Source organism: Bombyx mori, chromosome 10, assembly GCF_030269925.1.
Source record: "Bombyx mori chromosome 10, ASM3026992v2".
NCBI classification, from domain to species: Eukaryota; Metazoa; Arthropoda; class Insecta; order Lepidoptera; family Bombycidae; genus Bombyx; species Bombyx mori.
In genome coordinates this window covers 7670857-7692278 of record NC_085116.1, presented here as the reverse complement: position 1 = coordinate 7692278, position 21422 = coordinate 7670857, and the positions used below count along the sequence as shown (strand labels likewise).

The 21422-nt window shown below is 37.1% G+C and overlaps 2 protein-coding genes across 2 annotated transcripts; both read left to right on the top strand.

Moving 5' to 3' along the window:
- Nucleotides 1–1366: 1366 nt before the first annotated feature.
- On the top strand, nucleotides 1367–13221 carry Poldip3 (polymerase delta interacting protein 3; the record flags this gene model as incomplete). Its single annotated transcript, NM_001044175.2, is given in 8 exon segments — nucleotides 1367–1452; nucleotides 1526–1721; nucleotides 3117–3192; nucleotides 5957–6076; nucleotides 11173–11365; nucleotides 11498–11672; nucleotides 11943–12127; nucleotides 12233–13221. Coding segments are annotated over 8 exon segments (1122 nt in total), but the record flags the coding sequence as incomplete, so codon positions are not given.
- A 3655-nt stretch (nucleotides 13222–16876) lies between these two features.
- Nucleotides 16877–20890, top strand: LOC101745195 (nuclear cap-binding protein subunit 3). Its single transcript, XM_004930421.5, has 3 exons — nucleotides 16877–17684; nucleotides 18015–18309; nucleotides 19322–20890. Exons 1-3 carry the CDS (start codon nucleotides 17583–17585, stop codon nucleotides 20287–20289), a joined length of 1365 nt encoding a protein of 454 aa, XP_004930478.1. The 5' UTR covers nucleotides 16877–17582; the 3' UTR covers nucleotides 20290–20890.
- The last annotated feature ends 532 nt before the right edge of the window (nucleotides 20891–21422 follow it).

The window sequence follows — 21422 nt, the reverse complement described above, 5'->3', positions numbered from 1 at the left end:
CATTCTCCGATAGTATAATAGTACAAAAGCAAGATTGGTTGTAACATTAAGATTTCTTGCAACAGGAAATTCGTATCAAGATTTAAAATTTAGTTCTTCACTATCCCAACCCCTGATGACAAAAACTATCCCTGAAACATGTCTGGCTATTTATAAATGTCTGGCACATTAAATAAAGGCGACCGAAATTAATACTTTTCATTCGGAAGCAAAAAACAAACTAAAACGTCCTCACGCACGGAGAGCTATGGGCCGACTGTAGCCATTCAGTAAGTAAATGCGATTACACCTTCCTAAATGCGTTTCTAATTAGGCTTCTAAATGATTCAGTCAGTCAGAAACCATCCTTGCTACTGAATTCAGTAGACTAACTTACTTAATGCTATTACACTTGACTGAATTCAGTAGCGAATGAATTCAGTCGTCTGAATTCAGCCAAGTGTAATAACCTTATAATAGTAAATTAGTAAAATACGGTAGAATTCTATAACTTTATTAAGTGCATCCATTCCTTTTTTTAAGGAATTGTATGACCTGGTTACTACGATTTTTAAGTCATGTCTTATTTTAATTTATATTCTTAATTTTATGAAAAATGATACTATGGAGTGAAATGAAATGAAAATTATTAATTTGGGACATTAATCTACTGAGATGAAATTAAATGAAATGAGATGATATGGGATGAAATATAATCTCAGTAAAATGGTGGTCATTTACTGAGATTTTTTCAGTGGACTTTTTGGAGGATCCCGAGAAGTTACTTCCAGCGGCTTTGTTCCATTTTCCCAGATTTGTGCACTTTCACAGATATTAAAAAGATAATAAACCACCGTTACTACACATTTAAACCTGAAGAAATACTAAATATACTAAATAAAACAAATCACACAAGTTCCTTCATCGCGTTCCCGCCAAAAAGACCTTCATTTCATTTATTATACACTACCATAGATTTATTTTTTGGTACAACTTTTCCTTATTAGGAAAGGCAAAGGGATCTAAGCCCATACAGTGTTGTCTATTCTATATAATTTCTGAAATAACTCCCATAGATTATTTCAAACTAAAACTCCAATTAAGGAAGTGACAAGGAAACAGATGATTTGCGGCAAATCATTTAAAAAAATGTATGTATGTAACATTTTCTCGTCACCTTAATATTCAATAATAATTTAATAAAATGTTTATGTAGCATTAATTCAACAAATTTCAACTCTTTTCATTGAATTTTTTTTTGCTATGGTATGCTTGCTGTGTTTTTTAATATGGCAGCTCAGATTTAAAGTCTATTTCCAAATAAGTTTGTACAACCCCAGAAAATAAACTGTACTGTACCTACCTATTTTCTTTAGAAGACTTCTCCATATCCCAAACTCGAACATTAATCATGTCGTCCTTGATCGAAATGAGCTTAGAGGAAATCATAAAGAAAAAGAAAATAAACATCAGGTGTGTAACTCCAGCCACAAAAAATGTTTTGTTTTGCTATTTTGCTATTTGTCAAAAATTAAATTTTCTATAGGTCTAAACGACAAAATAAACATGGAAAGCAAGGTGTTCAGCAAGGAGCTCTCAAAGCTAAACCACAAGTTATGGATGCTAGAAATAAAATAATATCAAAGAAGAGAATTCAGATAACAGATGCTCGAGACAAATTGGCCGAACTTGCAAAGCAGAGGGATGCTAGATTGAAGCTAGAACATCTCAAAATGCAAAGAGTAAGCTAGTTATTTTCTAAAATAAATACCTATACCTATTCTTCATATCATATGTCTAAGTTAAAACTATAATAAACATTATAATTAGAAATTTAAATAGCATAATAATATGATATTTGAATATTGTAGTTGCCGTGGCCTAAAGACTACCTAAAACGCCAAGTGTATGTACTTGTATTATGTGATGTTAAGCTATGCTTGAGATTTCATAGGCAGGTACTAATTTTATTAAGAAGGTTCAGAAAGTAGCCCCTTCTTGAAGGAATAATAATCATGATAAAGTAATAGAAGTAAAACCCTCAAAATTAATTAGTTTGCAAAGTGTCTGGTCGTAGAGAGTATTGTAAGTCTGGGCAGGTAGGTAACACAATCATGCATATTTCTATTGTCAAGAAGTCATGCTTTTTTGTTTGAAAGGTGGAACAGCCAGTTATGTAATACATTACAATAAAAAGACAATTCTGAGGAAATAGACTTCCCTAAATTGTACCCAGTTTGCTTAGTGATTGAAGAGTTCTTATGAACACCAACTAAGATCCTTCAAGAAGTAATCTGATCTCTTTATGTAGCTGATTGCCTTGAGGAGAGACCTCATTATTCTAGGGCCTGAAGCCATTTTTTTTATTGCTTAGATGCCTGGTGTAAAGGCTGCTATATAATACAACATAATCTCAAATGTCAAGATGGAGGCATTCATATTATAGTGTCTAAGGATTCAAGTAACCATTTCATATCAGATGAGCCAAGAGCTACTTTGTCTATCTATCCATTTAATAAATAAAAAGTGTGCCTACAGAGTAGTAGTACATTACAGCCAGGTGACTGAAAGAACAGACACTATGTTCTCCTTGCTTTTTCTAAGTTTTTTTTTGCCAGGGAATGGACGCTTTGATCCTCTCTTTATGCTGCCATGAAGCACTTGCACCTCCTGTCTAAAATAGTGATAGCCATTATTGTAACCCAACTGAGTTTTTCTTTGTATTTCAAGTTGGTTTCTGTAGGTGAACTGTGAGTTTGTTTGCTAAATAGACTATATATATTATAAGAAAAAAAGGAGTTAAAGGTCACATACCTGAATCTCCTAATAAGAGAATGAATTGGATAGCCTAAAAGACCTAAATTATGCATAGAATCTGTTCCCAAGGATAAAGTAAAATTCCTAACAAGAAAATAATAAATTAATTATGATCTTAAAATTAAATTAAGCCTTATATTCATTTTACAACAATTTACAACATTCTACAACAAGTCTTTGCTTAGCCTGGTAAAATAAAAATTGGTTTCTGTTTTTGTTCTTGTAGTACTTTATTATTGACCCATTTCTGTGCTATATACTATTGTAAAAAATCACTCCTATATTATGGACAGTTATAATTTCTAAATGTTATTTTACAGAGAGGACAAATGACACCTGTAAATGTTTTTCCAAAGGCCACCAAATTCACTCGAACTGTTGTCAACAAAGATAGAGGTACATAGTAATCATATATTAAAATACAAAGGACAATGCCCAAAAGTGGGTCAACTTTATGTCAAAACTATTTGTACTTGAAAAACTATGGCTTATTTTTTCACGTTGCTTAGTTTATGTATCAACATTTCTTTCAACCTGGCATTGTTTTACAAAAAAATAAATTACATATTTGATAACATCCCAAAACTGAGTGCCATAGTTTTTAAATTCGCCAATAGGCAAAGGGCTTAGCTCATAAAGCCTTATAGTAAACCTTTAAGCTGTCAAACGAAAGAGTTGTCTGTGACTTGAATAACAAATTAAAAAAAAATAGCTAATGGTTATAATTCACAGACTTTTAGTTTATTTTTGTTCAATTCAATATTTATATATTGTAATAATAATTATTACTTAAAACCATGAATCTATACTAATATTATAAAGAGGAAAGATTTGTTTGTTTGTTTGTTTGATTCGAATAGGCTCCGAAACTACTGGACCGATTTGAAAAATTCTTTTTCCATTAGAAGCCGACATTGTCCCTGATGAACATAGGCTACTTTTTTTTTATTTTTTTTTATTTTTTTTTTGGTTTCATGTGTGTTTTAATGTTTCCGAAGCGAAGCGCGGGCGGGTCGCTAGTTATTTAATATTTTTAGATATATTGATTCCATTAGTAAAAATCTCAATGGCCTACCATTACTCTATTCTTATTATATATGATCAGAGAGTTTTGGCAGCAACCCGAGTGAAGCGTCACTTGAAGTTTTATTTTAATGTTTTTTTAATAGTTTATTGTGATGTATAATATATAAGTTGGGTGTTGTTTTGTGTATTAAACGTCAATAATCGTTGTTCACCATTATTGAGGCATTGGAATAAAACTGTGGCTAACATAGCAGTGACTGTTTTTTTTTTCAATATAAGCTTTTTATTGATATAAAAAAATATAACTATGACAGACTAGGCTGTATAGGCTACGCTCTTTGCCTGCATATTGGCGAATTTAAAAACAACAACAACAATATCGTTGCCGGCTTCCGGATTTTCATTTCATTTTATTATTATTATGAGGATATAATAATAATAAAATACGTACGTAAGGGCTTATTTCTAGCAACATTAACCAAAATTAACTTATTTAATACTGTAAATAATGATGAGAGCGATTATTGATTTCGAAGAAAACAATTAAAAACTTAATTTTAGTTGCAGAAAAAAACAGATTTCTCTTAAACCTGGGTGAAAATATAAAAATCTTTTTCTGAATATGAAACGATATTTCTTTGTTTATGAAATTAAGTTAAAACCATCATAAGCCGACAAATTTTTTTAGGGGCCCAAACGCGCTAAGAAAATGGGCATTGTCCTTTACTAACTTCATTTCGACTTCTCAATTTCTGTGAAATATCTTAACATATTAACTTGAATGGTCTGAGTAACTCTTCTTTATGTCTCATTGATGGTGGATAATATTTAACCATCTATCTGTGCAATGCATGGGATGGTCTGGCATGGAACAAAGGAGATCTTGGGCAAGGACTGCTGGGGTGAAGATGTATCTCTAATAGACATCGTAGGATTTATGCATATAGTAGTGGACATGGGAAGGATTGAATATTCCAAGAATCAAGTGATGTGCATCTGTCTAAAAATCTATAAATATGACAACATTAAATATTAACTGTAGTCATAAAAATCCAACTTCTGTATTTAAAAAAAACATTTTGGTGAAAGGCGAATGTGTGTATTTCATTATTTGAATCACTAAATTGCAAGGCTGACTTAGTAGACGGAGAAAAAGGGACATGAACCAAGCCAAAAATATTGTTTGTTAAATATTGTTTTTTCCAATTACTGATTATCTTCAAAAATTTTATGTCTCAAGGATAGGTAGCAATACAATAAATTTAATAAATGAATTAACTGATTGGAATAACCTGCTTAAAAAGTTTTTTGTTTAACTTTCAGATATATATTTTTTTTATAGTTTTTATAGTATATTTTCTAGCCTGACCATAATATTAAAAAAATATATATTTCTATGCATCGTAAACTACGGGAATTGATGCGACCGTCATGCTAAGTTTCGAAGTCAACGTGGCCTAAAGGATAAGACGTCCGGTGCATTCGTATCTAGCGATGCACTGGTGTTCGAATCCCGCAGGCGGGTACCAAATTTTTTCTAATGAAATATATACTTAACAAATTTTCACGATCGTTTTCCATGGTGAAGGAATAACATCGTGTAATAAAAATCAAACCGGCAAAATTATAATTTGCGTAATTACTGGTGGTAGGACCTCATGTGAGTCTGCACGGGTAGGTACTACCACCCCGCCTATTTCTGCCGTGAACCAGTAATGCGTTTCGGCTTGAAGGGTGGGGCAGCCGTTGTAACTATACTGAGACCACTGTAGGCAAATGATACATAAATATAAAACAAACATTAAACAGGTTTAACAAGAGCTCTGACAACGTCAGGGGAAAACGGGATTATAAAAAAAAAAAAAAAACTATACTGAGACCTTAGAACTTATATTATTATCTCAAGGTGGGTGGCGCATTTGCGTTGTAAATGTCTATGGGCTCCAGTAACCTCTTAATACCAGCTGGGCTGTGAGCTCGTCCACCTATCTAAGCAATAAATAAAAAAAGCTATTTATTTTACGAACCGGTCCCTCGTTCAGGTTTTAATTAAAGAATAACAACTATGTATTAAAATTCAACTGTTTTCCTACCGAAAAAAGATGAATGTTAATATCCGTATATTTTTTACTAGTGTTCACAGATACATCCAGGCAAGTTGTCTCACAGCCTCTGAACACACCTAATCTTAGACGTCAAATCAACAATAAACGTAGATTTGTAGGAAATAAAGCAGTTGGTACACAAAAAATACGTAAGTTTGATTTTTCACACACCATATATTTGTAAATTGATTACATATTATTGTTTACTAATAATATTGTTTATTACTAATAAAAATGTTAATAAAATTAATCTAATTAATTACCAAATAGCTCTTTTTTGGGGATGTGCCTAACCAAAAATCAAGATGTAATGGAGAGTAATGAGCATGGTATTACTAAATCAACAAACAACCAAACAACCAACAACAATACAAACATTATGAATCATAATATATAATAAAACAATATAATCTTTAGTACCTATCTATACACTGAAGAAAAGTAACAAAGTAGGTAGGGGATAACCAAAGAAGAATCAGCGATTTGTACTTTTTTCTGTGTCTCTATGTTTGCGCACATGTTCGGAACTACTGAACGGATTTTCACTAAGTTTACACAGGGTCACGGAGATTGGAGCAGAATATAATATACTTTTAGCATCAGAAGTGGAATGTTATAAAAAAAGAAATTATGAAGTTAACAAACGATCCGTATAAATACAACTCAAATCATAAAATGTAACCTATACAAGTACAATCAACACGATTATTACTAAACCAATTACTGCAAACTTCTTTAATCAATTTACAAAAATAATAACGAAATGGCTTACGTGACCTTGCTAGCAACCAACACTGATTATCGCAAGTCGTCCATGCACTGCGAGTGTAACGAGCAGAATGTGCGGAATTATCTAAGTACCCTCCTTATATAGGTTTGCCGAGTATTCGATGACGATGTTTCGGAGGCTCCTTACACGGCCTCTCCTGACGTTGAGTCGTCCTCGACACAAATCCTTTTGGGTTCCGCTTGGACCCGCCACCGGAGAAGTCTGCGGGTTAGCCTCCACGTAGTCATCAAGCAAGGGCATAGACAGACCGGTCAAAGGAACGGGCTTCGTTTGCATAGTGTCCTCATCATCATCATGTAAAACAGAACAAAACCATTACTAATAATTCGGAGAAGCTTAGGGGCACTCAAACTTACAGCACAATCACCCTGTCCACAGTCAATTAATTCATACATCGTTTGTCATAAATGTTGCTCATATAACACACATACATCACTCTCGAAAGTATAAAACCTAATGCGCATATTCCTGTTAGTATCCAAGGACCAGTGTGCGTCGCCCTTCGTTAAATGTCTTCTGCATTTGGTTACCAGTGATCCCTGTAAAATGGTCCCAGACCCACTCGTACGAAGATCGTATTAAAAACGTACGAGTGCATTCCACACGCAGAGCATATTCAAACGTGTGAAGCTTCCCGGCACGCCGACCATATTCAAACGTGCCGAGGCTTCTCAATACGCCAGCCTAGGCCGATCGTATTGAGGCATCTCACCGTGTAGAATTAATCACACGAGTGAGGGATACGTAAAATGGTCCCAGACCCACTCGTACGAAGACCGTATTAGAAACGTACGAGTGCATTCCACACGCAGAGCTTATACAAACGTGTGAAGCTTCCCGGCACGCAGACCATATTCAAACGTGCCGAGGCTTCTCAATACGCCAGCCTAGGCCGATCGTATTGAGGCATCTCACCGTGTAGAATTAATCACACGAGTGAGGGATACGTAAAATGGTCCCAGACCCACTCGTACGAAGACCGTATTAGAAACGTACGAGTGCATTCCACACGTAGAGCGTATTCAAACGTGTGAAGCTTCCCGGCACGCCGACCATATTCAAACGTGCCGAGGCTTCTCAATACGCCAGCCTAGGCCGATCGTATTGAGGCATCTCACCGCGTAGAATTAATCACACGAGTGAGGGATACGTAACTAGAGAACAATCATCTATAATTGAGGCATCTCACCGCGTAGAATTAATCACACGAGTGAGGGATACGTAACTAGAGAACAATCATCTATAGCTCACCCTTCAGGTTCACCATAGGAATACGTATATCTGTGAACAATGATTACCATCAACTTCGCCTACTCTCAAAGAAGGCAGCACATGTCTCAGGGGTCCAGTCGCCCCGCCACGACACCATATATTGTGCAGCTGCGTGTGTAGTTTTGCCATAACTGCCGCTGAGCAGCCGTAGAGTATAGCGTCTGCTGGGTAGAATTTTGACAACCTTATACGGGCCACGCATGCCGGAATCAAGTTCACCTGCCGACTGATATTACGCAGCTACCGGCACGTCGCTTGCGTGCTACTGCCGCAGGAACCATCGAGGGACCCGAGCTAGCGGCAATGCCCGTGAGGCACCATCCTCACCATTCAGTAAGGTCCACGGATTGCCGGATCTAGATTTCCTGTAGACTGAGTTATTACCAAAACAAGATTAGCGACATTAAAAACGGCTGCTGCTCGTCGGTGCCCGTTCACGCGAGCATCATGTCGCTTTTCACTCCGTGGTACCAATTGATGAGCTCTACCTCGACCTAGTTCTCGACGAACTTAACGGCTCCGAAACACCTCAGTCGTGACATCACTAATTAGAGTACTCACCACAGGTGTGGTGGCGTCTTTTCTACCAGAAGCTGCAGGGCGGATGTCTGTTGTCTTGCGTTTTGTGATGTTCAGAATGAGCTGTAATCTCAAAAGTTGAATTGACTATTTTGCCAACATAGTCCCGAATTCACCTTCGGAAGCATGCAGTCAACCTCAAGAATTATCTACCTGTGTGACATTACGAGTCACTGGTGACTCAACTAGTGCCTGAACCCTATGAGCACTCGGCCTAACCTGACCTCCACTAAAAATGAAATCAAATCGTGAGTAGATTAGCGTTCGCGGCTCTAACCTGAGGGCCCATTATGCCCCGTATCACTATTAAAGTTCTATCAAAGCACTGGCGAGGGTAGACGCCTCAGAACCAGGGATACTAAATTCTACGCGACCTTGTTGCGAACCAACGATATTCGACATGGGAGTCGTAACTGTCCGTAGAATATCGGTGGTCAGTTCAGCGCGCGCCTTATCGTTAGAACGTGTCGCGGCAGGTTCAGTCGTGCGCGAGCGCGATCTCGCCCTCCCGCGACGGGCACTACTAGAGCGGTCCCTCTCTACGCGACCCGCGCCTAACCCGAGCACGTGACTGACGTACATCAGTACTGCGAGAATCACGCTGGTCTCGGACCCGCAAGCCATCCCGTGAAGTACGACCTCTATCGTTCGTATCGCGATTCTGTCTCATCTCTGTGATCGCGAAAGCATGTCGTTTTCGATTAAGAGAATCATCTCGAGACGGTCGCCTCCGTGTACTAGGAGTTTCAGTATGTCTCATTATCACAGTTAAAATTTGCAATCACACAAGAAAAATAACAAATAAAGTATAAAAGCATCAAAATAAGCAGTAAAAGTAAAACAAAACAAAGTTCAGAGTTTTACGCAACTGTGGGCTATTTGAGTCCTTTATCCCACTTCTGATTTTAGCATCAGAAGTGGAATGTTATAAAAAAAGAAATTATGAAGTTAACAAACGATCCGTATAAATACAACTCAAATCATAAAATCTAACCTATACAAGTACAATCAACACGATTATTACTAAACCAATTACTGCAAACTTCTTTAATCAATTTACAAAAATAATAACGAAATGGCTTACGTGACCTTGCTAGCAACCAACACTGATTATCGCAAGTCGGCCGTGCACTGCGAGTGTAAGGAGCAGAATGTGCGGAATTTTTTTTTTTTTTTTTTTCCTACCTAAGCTGAGAGCCTTGAGAGGCTATGTCAGCGTAACCCTAACTTTTGTAGGTGAGCTCACGGGGCTCAAACCTGATGACGTTGCTAACACGAACCCTAGCAAGAGCCGTGCTTCGCAGAATCTACCACCGGATCGGAAACGCGACCCACTGAGAAGATCCGGCGAGAAACTCAGTGGGCTGTGTCTGGGAGTTAATTTACTCGTCGAGCCCTTCGTCGCAAGCGACGGGTTCGACGAGAACGGTGACCGGTGCTTGAAGTACCTAGAAGCACCGTTAGTGGATCGGGAGGATCCGAGATGACGTGTTTTGGGCGACGTCGACTGCTTTCCATACTGTCCGCAGGATCGGGAATGTAGTTACCGGCGGCCACGATGAGAGGGTTCTCGTGTCGTGCCGCTTTATCGAAGTGGCGCATTGACGCCGACTGCATATACTTACTGGTGGACTCTAAGTCCAGGTCGTCATGGAGGTCGACGTTCCTGACGAACCACGGGACTCCGACGGCTATCCTGCAAAAACGGGATTGAATGACTTGGAATGATTTTAAGTGTGTGCGGGCCGCGTGAGCGAACACTACACTTGCATAGGTCATGACGGGGCGTATGCAAGTTTTGTAGAGTGTCACCTTATTTCTAAGGGACATTTTACTTCGCCTACATATCATCGGGTAGAGACGTCCTAGAATGAAGGCGGCACGGTCGCGTACCGTCTTGATGTGGGGGCGGAATGTCATCCTACTGTCGAGGGTGACGCCTAAATATTTGACCTTCGGGGCCCACGGTATGGGCTGGTCGAACATCGTGATTGGGCGAACGGCGGGGGCGGGGTTATTGACGCGCCTAGTCGGGAGGGGTGCGGAATTATCTAAGTACCCTCCTTATATAGGTTTGCCGAGTATTCGATGACGATGTTTCGGAGGCTCCTTACAATACATATACAAAATGGAGCAGAAAAGTAAATTTTTCAATAAAATCGAATGTTATGAAAAATAATAAAAATGTACTTTCTCGGAATTTACTTTTATGCTGTTTAAAAGCTATATAACAAATAATATTATTAATACGAAAGTAACTGTCTGTTACGTTTTCACGCTTAAATCACCGAATCGATATTGATAAAAATGGGTATAGGAGCATAAACCCCAGGATATAATTTAGACCTTTCATCCCACTTCATCATCTGAGATTGCCCTTCTGGTCCAGCTAGCCTAATCACCATTCTATCTGGACGCCTGTTAAGTAATAAAAACTAAATAAGTTCAAATAAAAAATAAGTATGGGGATTTCCCTAATATCCAATTCTTTTTATTTGAGATAGTAATGTATTTTCAAATTAATCAATTTAAGAATACACGATATCACATGTATTCAGCTGAATACATGTGATATCGTTTATTACATATTGTCTACAATTTCAGATAAAAATCCACAACCCCAAAAAATTCTCAGAACAGTGGAAAATGATATAGAAATTATAGATGATGATGATGATGATCCAATGGGGGAAGAATATATTCCAACAAAATTGTTGAACCGCAAAGCTAGTCTACAACTTAAAATAATTACTCACAACAATGGTGCAAGAGATAAACCACCCAGTACCACTAATCGGTAATACTTTATTGTAAAATTAACTAAAATCATAAGTAAGGCGATCACACTTTAATTATTAAATATTTATTTTGAAGTAATGTACAGAGCATGAATACTTGAAATAAACCTAATAATCTAAAAAACCTTCAGAACTGCCATAAGCGAAAGGGAGTATAGCCCACCAAGACCACCTTCGATTCTCAAGAAACGTCCAATGGCTGCTCTCAAATCTAACAATAAAGCTTACAACTCTGACAAGACGGCTCCAGAATTTAGAATCATTGTTAGTAGTTTGAAAAGCACAGTAACAGCTGGAGATATAGAGGTAATTAATTTCTTATTAACTAATTAAATTATATAATTTCTATTAATGTAAATGGATGGAAAGATGATCACATCTGATATTAATTGGTTAGCAGAAGTCATATACTTAATTAAAACTTGAATGTCGCCCCTACGAAATATTGGGTCAAAGCCTAAACTTCAAACTCAAAAACATGTTGTTGCGACTTTTTAGCTATTTAAATCTGATTTAATAATGGATATATATTGCCGCAGTACAAAAATTAATTAACAAAAACAATTTTAATTTCAGGAATTATTTGGAGATGTAGGTGGCATGGTCGAATCGCGTTTGGTTCGTCCCGGTACTGCAGAAGTAATTTATAAAACTCAAGAAGATGCACAGAGGGCTGTAGATTTATATCACAATCGACAGCTAGACGGACAGCCTATGAATTGCTTACTTGTCGTGCCTAGAACACTGAATTCTTCTTCGAGGTATTACTGTTGAACGGAAGTCTTTTAATAAAAATCTAAAACGGCTGACTTGCACTTGGTATATACATATATAATAATGTTGACGTCACCTTTTATTATTTTCAGAAACAACAGTAAACCAGCATTATACAGCACTAACTCTAACGTAGAACCTGACTTATCAACGTTCCACAAAGTATTATTTAGTAATTTATAATTTACAAAAACGACACCAGTAATAATATATTTTATACAGTGTTATTGTAATTTGTAGAAGGTTTTACGCTTCTATCTAAAGAAAAGGAAAAGTAACAGATTTTTCAATCAATACATCTCTATGAATATTATGGCTAAATTTGGGTTTGTTGAAAAGGCAGTTTCCTATGTTTGATTATGTTTATTAAAATGTATTCACACTAAAAAAGTAGTAATAACAGTAAATAACACTAAAAGATACTATTTTGTGAAAATAGCAAGCTTTGCAGCTTATACTGTTAAAAAACCCTTGCAATCAATTTTTTAAGGATGTACGGATTTATTCTTAGATTCTTGTAAATTTAGTGTTTGGATATAATTAAAGTGTTATGTAAAATTCCTCAACTGATAGTGGTTTATTAGAAATGTGTGCCTATTAACAAACAAACAAAAAACGACAACAATGAAATAGATTTTTCAATTTGTATTTAAAAGTATTAATCAGCATTTAAGAAATTGAATACTGTAAAGTGCATGTAAGTAAATGGCATTAGGATACACTATGTTGTTTTCATTTTGTAATGGATGTCATAACTGATTTGTAAATATACAAATTTTAGCTTAATCTATCCAGTTAAGCTGTTGAGTAAGCATACCTTAAGTTTTACCTTGTTCCATTAGTACTCGAGGGTATGGGTGTTATAGATATATAGAGTGGTATAACACACATGGTTTCAATCAATACAGTCATAGGTATGATATCGATAAATCTCTGCCTCTAATAAATAACCGTTGGGCACTATGTTTTACTTGCAGGGAAAAGTCATATTTTGTTTAGTCTTATTATTATTACAAGGTACTTATTGTTCACTAAATGTTAATTTTTATTTCAATAAACCTTGAATAAATAAGTGTTTGAACTAATAGTATAATTAAATTACTGGTGGTAGGACCTCTTGTAAGTCCGCACGGGTAGGTACCACCGCCCCGCCTATTTCTGCCGTGAAGCAGTAATGCGTTTCGGTTTGAAGGGTGGGGCAGCCGTTGTGACTATACTGAGACCTTAGAACTAAATCTCAAGGTGTGTGGCGCATTTACGTTGTAGATGTCTATGGGCTCCAGTAACCACTTAACACCAGGTGGGCTGTGAGCTCGTCCACACATCAAAGCAATAATAAAAAAAAAAACAATACCACTGAATACATTTCCAATATAACATGAAATATTTTGCATATTTTTACTTCAGACCCGTTACGGACCCTAAAAGCCGCGCCAATAAAGAAACTAATTTAAAATGGCGGCGGCGATCATGCGCTCTTACTCTAAACTATTGCTGTCTTTAGTCGCACATGGCGCGTACTGCATGCAAAAAAATATCAGTTCTGACTTTGTTGTTGACTTCGAGTTTTTCCACTTTCGAGTTGTGCGACATAGATTACTGGCAGCAAAAGTGTCTACGTAAGTTGCATCCCAAATGAGACACCTCCCCTCTGCCAGCGCATAAAGTAAAGTACATTCTCAATTGGTTTTTTATATTTTTTTACAATAAACAACTTTTTCTTTCTATCTTTCTTTTTATTTGTTGACCCTACCATCTGTCAGTGCAGGTACTTAAACGCCATTTTCGTTTCGTTTCTATAATGGCGCGGCACAAGTGTATATTCCCTAGATTATACATTTAATATATTCGAGAGTATATTCTATGCTCTTGCCCTTACTGCCCCTTATTGCCCCTTACTGTAAAGAAAACTCAAATTATGGCCGACATGACTTCGTCCAAACAAATAGTTCAATAAATAATAAATATTGCACGGTTGAAGAATTCATTCCATTCAACTCATTCCAAAGCCGGATGGTACGTAGCAAAAAAAATATCTGAAAATGCACTGTGGACGAATTCTCTACTCTGGTGTTGGGCGGTGCGATGGTAAAAACGAGATGATGGTATCATCTCAAACAATTCCTCAGAGCACTCCCCATGTCGAACATACGGTACAAAATACAGAGGGAACCGAAGTCCCTCCGCAGACCCAGAGATTCCAAACGATCCGTGAGAATGGGATTATGGGGATTATCAACAATCCGAACGGCCCTCTTCTATATGGAGTCAAATGGAAGTAGTTGCTATTTGGGAGCCCCGGCTCAGAGGTGGTAACAGTACTCCACGCTAGACCTGTACTTTATGAAGCAAAAGTCTTTGTCCAGGTGTGAAGTACCGCTTCGCTCTGTTGAGGACTTCCAGCATTTTTGATGCCAACTTGGCTTTGTCCTCCAAATGACTCCGAAATTGGACATCGCTCGAAATATCGACCCCAAGTATCCCAATACTCTTGGAACATTGTAGGGATACTCGTTGGAATTGTGGCACCATAACAAAGGGGTCCTTCTTCGCAGAGAACGCGCAAACTTGTGTCTTCGACGGGTTGAATTGGATTAAATTTAATTTACCCCACTCGGAGACTCGCCCCAGAGAGCTTCTCCACTTCAGACAAAAGTGTTGATCACCTCCCCTGCACCACGCTCCGAGAAAGACTGGTGGCCGATATATCGCGCATCCCCCTTGCTGTCATCCGCATAGCAATCGTCTAGAACGACTGTGACGCTCCGCCCGTCAAAAGCTAGCGATCCACTTGCAGAGTCGCTATGGGATTTCGTAAGATGGTAGCTTCGACAGAAGTGCAGTATACCAGACCCTGTCGAAGGCCTTCGCGATATCAAGATTTACAGCGATAGCCTCGCCCTTGCTCTCCAAGGCTTCAGCCCACCTGAGTAAGGTATACAGGAAGATCGCCAGCTGAGCGACCGTGACGGCAACCGTAATGTAGGTCACTGATCAGCTGGCGATCCTCAAAATACTTTAGGAGTTGCGTATTTGTTATTCGCTCCATCACCTTGGAAAGCAAAGTTATCACGATAGGCCTATAGCTCGATGAGTCCGTTCATAGGATAGGGTTGACATGGGTAGTCTTCTATGAAGACGGAACCCTGTTAACACCTTAAGAGAAGTGATACAAACGCGTTAGGGCAGGTGTCAGCTCAGAGGCGCACGTTTTCAGAACCTCTGCGGGGATGCAATCTGGCCCACTCGACTTATGGACATCCAGGAGCCGGAGCTCCCGCCTGACTGCACACTGTGTGATGCAGATCTCCGGTAGAGAGCTACCACACTCAGGGATGTTCGGTGGCGTGACTCCCCCGTCATCCATACGCAAGTTCGAGGCGAAGAGTTTGACCAAAAGGTCAGCCTTCTCTTTCGCGCTGTTGGCCAGATTATCATCAGACTTGCGCAGTAGGTTTGCTCTTTGTCTGGGAGTATAATCTATATACATCTATATTAATATTATAAGGCTGAAGAGTTTGTTTGTTTGTTTGATTGAACGCGCTAATCTCAGGTCCGATTTGAAAAATGCTTTCAGTGTCAGATAGCTCATTTATTGAGGAAAGCTATAGGGTATATAACATCACGCTAAGACCAATACAAGCGGAGCACCAATAAATAATGTTTCAAAATCGGGGTATTTTTTCCCTTTTGCGAGCATCCGCTTAAACAGATGGACAAACTCGTGGCCCACTTCCTTCACCGTGGAAGTCAATCGTGAACATTTGTTAAATTACGTATTTCATTAGGAAAATTGGTACTTGGTTGCGGGATTCGAACACTGATACATGGGTAGATACGAATGCAGCGAAGACGACTTCTGCCAAAAAGACCACTAAAGTCTGTGTAAATAACCACCGTTTTACGGAGACTATTAAATCCCATCTCATCTGGATTCATTTGATTTAATCCTAATTTATCATAAATTCGAATAAATCAACTTCACCTCATTTCATCCATAATATCATTTTTCACTCCATATTTTTTTCATTTAAAATAGATTTTTTTTTTTTTTTTATTGCTTATGTGGGTGGACGAGCTCACAGCCCACCTGGTGTTAAGTGGTTACTGGAGCCCATAGACATCTGCAATGTAAATGCGCCACCCACCTTGAGATATAAGTTCTAAGGACTCAGTATAGTTACAACGGCTACCGCACCCTTCAAACCGAAACGCATTACTGCTACACGGCAGAAATAGGCGGGGTGGTGTTACCTACCCGTGCGGACTCACATGAGGTCCTACCACGAGTGTATGAAATATTAGGCTATATAGAGTGATACCTTCGCCTTTTTTGTTGGAAAATGGAACTACTAAGTGTATTGTCTATGACTACTACCACAACAAATGCTATGTCCCCCTTATTAAAGGCTTATTACACTTGTCTGAATGTAGTCGACTGAATTCAGTCGCTACTGAATTAAGTGAAGTGTAATAGCATTAAGTAAGTTAGTCTACTGAATTTAGCAGCAAGGATGGTTTCTGACTGACTAAATCATTTAGAAACCTAATTAGAAACGCATTTAGGAAGGTGTAATCGCATTTAGTTACTTAATGATTTCAGTTGTCCCATAGCTCTCCGTCCGTAAGGACGTTTTAATTTGTTTTTTACTTCCGAATAAGAAGTATTAATTTCGGTCACTTTTATTTAATATGCCAAACATTTAAAAATAGTTCGACATGTTTCAGGTGTAAATTTTAAATCTTGATACGAATTTCCTGTTGCAAGAAATCTTAATGTTACAACCAATATTTATTTTGGACTTATACTATCGTAGGATTAGATGTGTAATAGTTATATAATTTAGATATATAATAGACTATCGTAGTATCGTAGGATAGTATACTGCTTTTGAAGAAACTATGTCACAAGGTTTAATATTAGGTTTAACGATCTCGAATCCATTCGTAGATAATTTCTGAAGTCTGCTGGTTCTAAATTACTCATAATGTTCATATTTGCTAACATTCCGCGCAGCAATAAATATTTGTTCACCGATATTCTTGTTTTTATTTTTTTTATTTTGAGAAATTGAAACATAAAACAAAAACAAAAAACTTTTTTTTTGTTGTCAAGACAATACTGGGGCCATCCTCGTACACACACGACACGTCCAACTTCGTCACGCTTAAACTGACAATTGATTCAGTAACTGAATTTAGAACTGTAATCAGAATCTAAGCTTCCGTATTCAGTCGACTAAATTCAGTCAAGTGTAATAAGCCTTTTACTTAATATCCATCCATTCCATGGCCCATACCCATATCATAAATATTATGTGTATTATCTATGATCTATGCTTGAAGCGAAAACTGTGAAATTGTAAAATTTTAAACAGTTTTTAGATTTGAGCAAAAGCAAGTGAATTTTATTTTCTAAGTTTAAAGAAGTGACAGAAAAAAATGGAACGAGAAGATGGCGAGATGAGTGATGATAATTCGATGATTATAGATGACATGGACGTCGACGACCCATTTCAAGCAACGCATGATGATTGTACTATGGTAGATATTAATTTAGTTAATCTCTACAAATGTCAATATAAAATAGGTATTAATTGTTTAATTATAAGCAGCTCACTGGACGTGTGAGTTGTTTTTATGATAATTGCATTGTTATTTATTGAAAATGTGCTCTTTAACTAAAACATGAGGATGAAATGTCAATAGATACATAATTAGAATTGATTGTTGCGATTCTGATCACAATATGACACCGAATACATATTTTATAATGATGTGTGACGCAACAAACTTTATGTACCTACTGTAATTTGGGCATGTTTTTTTATGTAGTTAATAAACACAAAGTATTATATTTTAATTTTATTTAAGGTTTTCAAAGCTGAAAAAAATGGCCTTGTAGTGCAGAAGCTTGAAAAAGTTGATGCTGCAAAACTAGATGAAAGAGCTAAAAGATTTGGCCTCAATCTAACTGGAACACATACAATAACTCAGAAGCAAATAGATGAACTTTATGAAAATTGTGGTATACAAAGTGGCAATGAAAGGCACATACGTTTTGATACCATTCATTTAAATGGAGTGGATGGGCTGACAACAAAGGAAATATTTCAATACTTAGAAGATTATAAACCACTTTCATTGGAATGGATTGATGACACATCATGTAGGTATAATTGTTACATAAAATTCATGAAATTTTATTAATGGAAATTAATTACTAATAAAAAGTGATTTTCTGTAATTGGTTGCTGTAATCTCACAAAGTAAAAAATCTTAAACCACAATTTTATTGAGACAGTGTCAGCCCACAGAAGTCACTGTAGGACTACATTCAGTTTGGGGGAAGCCTATGCCTCCTCAAAGCCTAAGCAATCGCAAATTTTTTTTACATCAAAGTTAAAGTATAAAAATGTGTTGAAATCAGATTAATTGTAATTTATTTCACAAGAGAGGTTCTGGGTACTATGGGCTTTCTTCTCTTCGATCGGTTCCTCACTGCTGAGGATCGTGACTCCGTCCGATTTCGTCAACCAACTGTCTCCATCGATCCCGCCCTGCAGCCCGGTGGAGTGCGTCGCTGATAGGTATTCCCAGTTCCTCTGCTATTTGGTCCGACCATCGTTTGGGACCTCTACCCCTAGGCCTTTTTCCCTCTATTTTACCGGTCACCACAAGGCGTTCCAAATTGGGCATATTACCAATATTCTACCACAATAGGCCAACATCTGAATCAGTAGGCAAAGTTAAATAAGTAAAAATTATTTAAAAACACAAGATTCACTTAGAATGTAATACATGTATTTCAGTTTCTATAAAGCATCTTTCAGAGACTATGATCGACTTAATGGTGAGTGGTACTCATGATCATGGACCTCAGCATTGACACTGTCAAGTGGCTACCAAGTAAGCTTGCTATAGGCCCAAATAAGCTGGTTCTTCTGCTGGTGAAAATGGTTTTTGTGCAAACATATATGGATACATCTTTATAAAATTTATAGGCTTGGCAGTAGCTTGGCTGTTTCCCTGGCATAGCTGAAGTCTATGAGAAAAAGTAACTACTCATCATTAAGTGGTCCATGTGTTTGTCTGCCTATAAGGACAATAAAAAGTATCACTGTTAATGTTATGAATGTAAAAAATGTTAATAACTAATAAAGTTACTCATATTTTTTCAGGCAATGTGGTTTGTCAAGACCATATTTCAGCAGCATTAGCATTACTAGCTCATTCTCATGAAATCAAAGATGGTAATTTGTCAGCTGTGATTTCTGATAAAAATCATCATTGGAGGCAAGGTGTTCATCATCCTAAAAATGAAATGATTTTGATAAGATATGCTACTAATAGTGATAAAAAATTGACAAATAGGAGACAAGGCAGGCAAGTTAAAAATAGAATTGATTCAGCATTAAAAAATCCTTGGGGTGATTTGTGTAAATCGTGGGGTGTATATGATCATCAAGAAGTTTTTCAATACCAGCAATCTAGAAATGAGAAGGCAGATAACAGTGATGAAGAGGATAATTATGTAAATAGACCAGTTAAAAGTAGTAGATTAGCATCCAGGCTTGGAAAGAGAGTCTGTGAAACAAAAAGCTCTGTTGATTCTGAATATGACAATTCAGATTCAGAATGGAAAGCTAAATCAAAGGTACCGAGGATGAGGATGCATGCTGATGATGAAGAAAAAAAACAAGAAAAGAGTCGTCGTCTAATCAAATGTAGATTAGAAAGCATAAATGAATTTTCTCCATTATCTATACAAGTAGCAAATTCTAAGGGTAATTACATAAAAAGGGAAGCATCAAAACTATCAGATAAATTTAAGTATCATACATCAGAACCCAAATCAAGTGTTCAGTTACGGTTAGGTGAGAGGCTAGAGTACTCTAATGATAGTAATTCAAGTGATGAAGTTTCTGGAAATTTTGGATATAATTTTAGGAGTCAAGTGCAGAAAATTAACGATCAAACAAAAAGTGCAAGTAGCGTTTGGTCAAGATTAGACACAAATAACAGTCCTCAGAAGCACAGTGACTTGCGTAAGTTTATAACTTCAAAGAAGAAAAATGATGACCTCAGAGATAGAATAGGAAAATTAAAAAAGGAAAATTTACGTATTGAAATAGACAACTCTTCCTAACACACAATAAATTTAGTATGCAATAATTGCTATCTTCATATTAGATTGGTAAGAAGTACTGCTCTGCTCATACTCTATGAGTGGCCAACAAGTAAACACTAAAATAGAATGGAATTACCACCTGTGTCTATTAATAAAAATGTGATCTTATCAATACATGAACCCCTTTTCTGTTCTAAAATATAATTGTAAACAATAGGCCAAGGTACTGGTGTCCATTTGTTGGTTAACTGGAAGAGGCTGTGGAAGCTGCTGTCTTAATTTGCCACAGTTGCTTCATACTGGGTTAGATTGCGTCATGCAAGTCTTATGTGACTTGCATGACGCATGAATCTAATCCACTGCATCGGTGTAACAATTTATGTTTGCTGTGGTCACGAAGACCCATTCAATCTCCCTGTTCGGCGACAGCTCAGTTCACTCGTGTCTTGACAGTGCATCTTATAAGGCGACTATTTAGTTTGGTTCAACAGTCCCAGCAAATTTTCACCAAGAACGACGAAAAATGGTATGATGTGTAATTCGATCTCCATGTGCCTGCAGATTGTTAACATTGGAAGGAGAGACTGCAAAAAAAAAGAAAATAAATGATTCATTTAAATTTGGTAATTTTTTTTATTATCCATTTAAAGATGTACCTTTTTTGTTCAAATAGAAATATAATAGTAATTTTTTTTATAAAAACATGCTTTTTATACAGAAAATGGTCTTCAAAAGGAAACCAAAATCATTTATGTTAGGAAATGTATTTATTCTGAAAGTGACCAATCGGATGTGAGACTAGACTTCATTGTGCTTAATTCTGCCATTCCAAAAGGCGTCAAATTTCAGGGTTCTAAAATCTTGTCCAAACACTAAGAATTTTTTTATTACTACACGCTTGAACAAATTTAAGTTTTGAAGTCGTCGTGGCCTAACGGATAAGACGTCCGGTGCATTCGTGTTGAAGCGATGCATCGGTGTTCGAATCCCGCAGGCGGGTACCAATTTTTCTAATGAAATACGTACTCAACAAATGTTCACGATTGACTTCCACGGTGAAGGAATAACATCGTGTAATAAAAATGAAACCCGCAAAATTATAATTTGCGTAATTACTGGTGGTAGGACCTCTTGTGAGTCCGCGCGGGTGG